The sequence below is a fragment of the Acanthisitta chloris genome, unplaced genomic scaffold (genome assembly GCF_000695815.1).
Source record: "Acanthisitta chloris isolate BGI_N310 unplaced genomic scaffold, ASM69581v1 scaffold4398, whole genome shotgun sequence".
Classification (NCBI taxonomy): Eukaryota; Metazoa; Chordata; class Aves; order Passeriformes; family Acanthisittidae; genus Acanthisitta; species Acanthisitta chloris.
Window position 1 is genome coordinate 14,243 of NW_008685220.1, and position 903 is coordinate 15,145.

The following is a 903-nucleotide window of genomic DNA, read 5'->3' on the forward strand; positions in this document are numbered from 1 at the left end:
GTCACAGTAAAGGACTTCATTAAAATGTAGCTCAAAAATATTTTGAAGGCTAAATTTTTTCAACTTGGTTAATGTCAAACGTATAATACAGTGAAACGTCACTACAGTCAGTTATTTCCTGCACTTCATCTTATAACAAAATGAAGCTTGATATGTACACAAGCTTATGCATTCCCCTACTAAAAGAAAAGATGACAACATCTCTAAATAAACACCTCTGTGTTTATTTGAAACATCTAAGTTAGCCAGAAATCCTTTGCAATCATGAGCTGTGCTGATACCTTGACACAATGTACAGATTTACCTTGTCCATACTTACATGATCAGGTTTATCTTTAAGAAGCTCTTTTATCTTCTGAACAGCTGACGGGGTCTGAAAGACAGAACCACATACATCAATTTGAAATTTGTTTGTCTGCTTATTTGCAGTGAGTGCTTGCACATCTTAAAAGTGTGCAACATACTCAGCTGCACCATAAAACAATTCTATTCCAACACTGTGTACTCAAATTTTCTTAGTTCATGTTTGCCTTCTATCTGCAAAGTCCCCCTTCAGCATCAGCCACCTGTCGGCATTGTCTAGCCCGTGTTCTGCTTGAAGCTGATGCCTGATCTGAAGATACACACTCTGCCGTAAAAGAGATATCTGCTGCATCTAATCCATACAGAACATAATACCTCTTCACTCGTCTCCTCACCAACACTGCCAGCAAACAGATATCTCAACAATTGAAGCCCTTGATAGCAGGGTGTTGTTAGAATCATAGAATGGGTTGGGTTGGAAGGGACTTTAAAGATCATCTAGTTCCAATCCCCCTGCCATAGGCAGGGGCACCTTCCACTACAAGTTGCTCAGAGCCCCATCCATTCAGGCCTTGAACACTTCCAGGGATGGTGCACCCA

General features: G+C 40.4%; 1 protein-coding gene across 1 annotated transcript in view; it reads right to left on the reverse strand.

The window, feature by feature from the left end:
- ISCA1 (iron-sulfur cluster assembly 1) overlaps positions 1 to 373 on the reverse strand; it is a gene marked incomplete at its 5' end in the record, with an annotated part of 4,232 nt that extends 3,859 nt beyond the window's left edge. Inside the window, one exon of the mRNA XM_009079651.1 lies at positions 320 to 373. Coding sequence (XP_009077899.1) covers positions 320 to 373 — 54 coding nt within the window. The remainder of the gene's footprint in view (positions 1 to 319) is intronic.
- Positions 374 to 903: the final 530 nt, after the last annotated feature.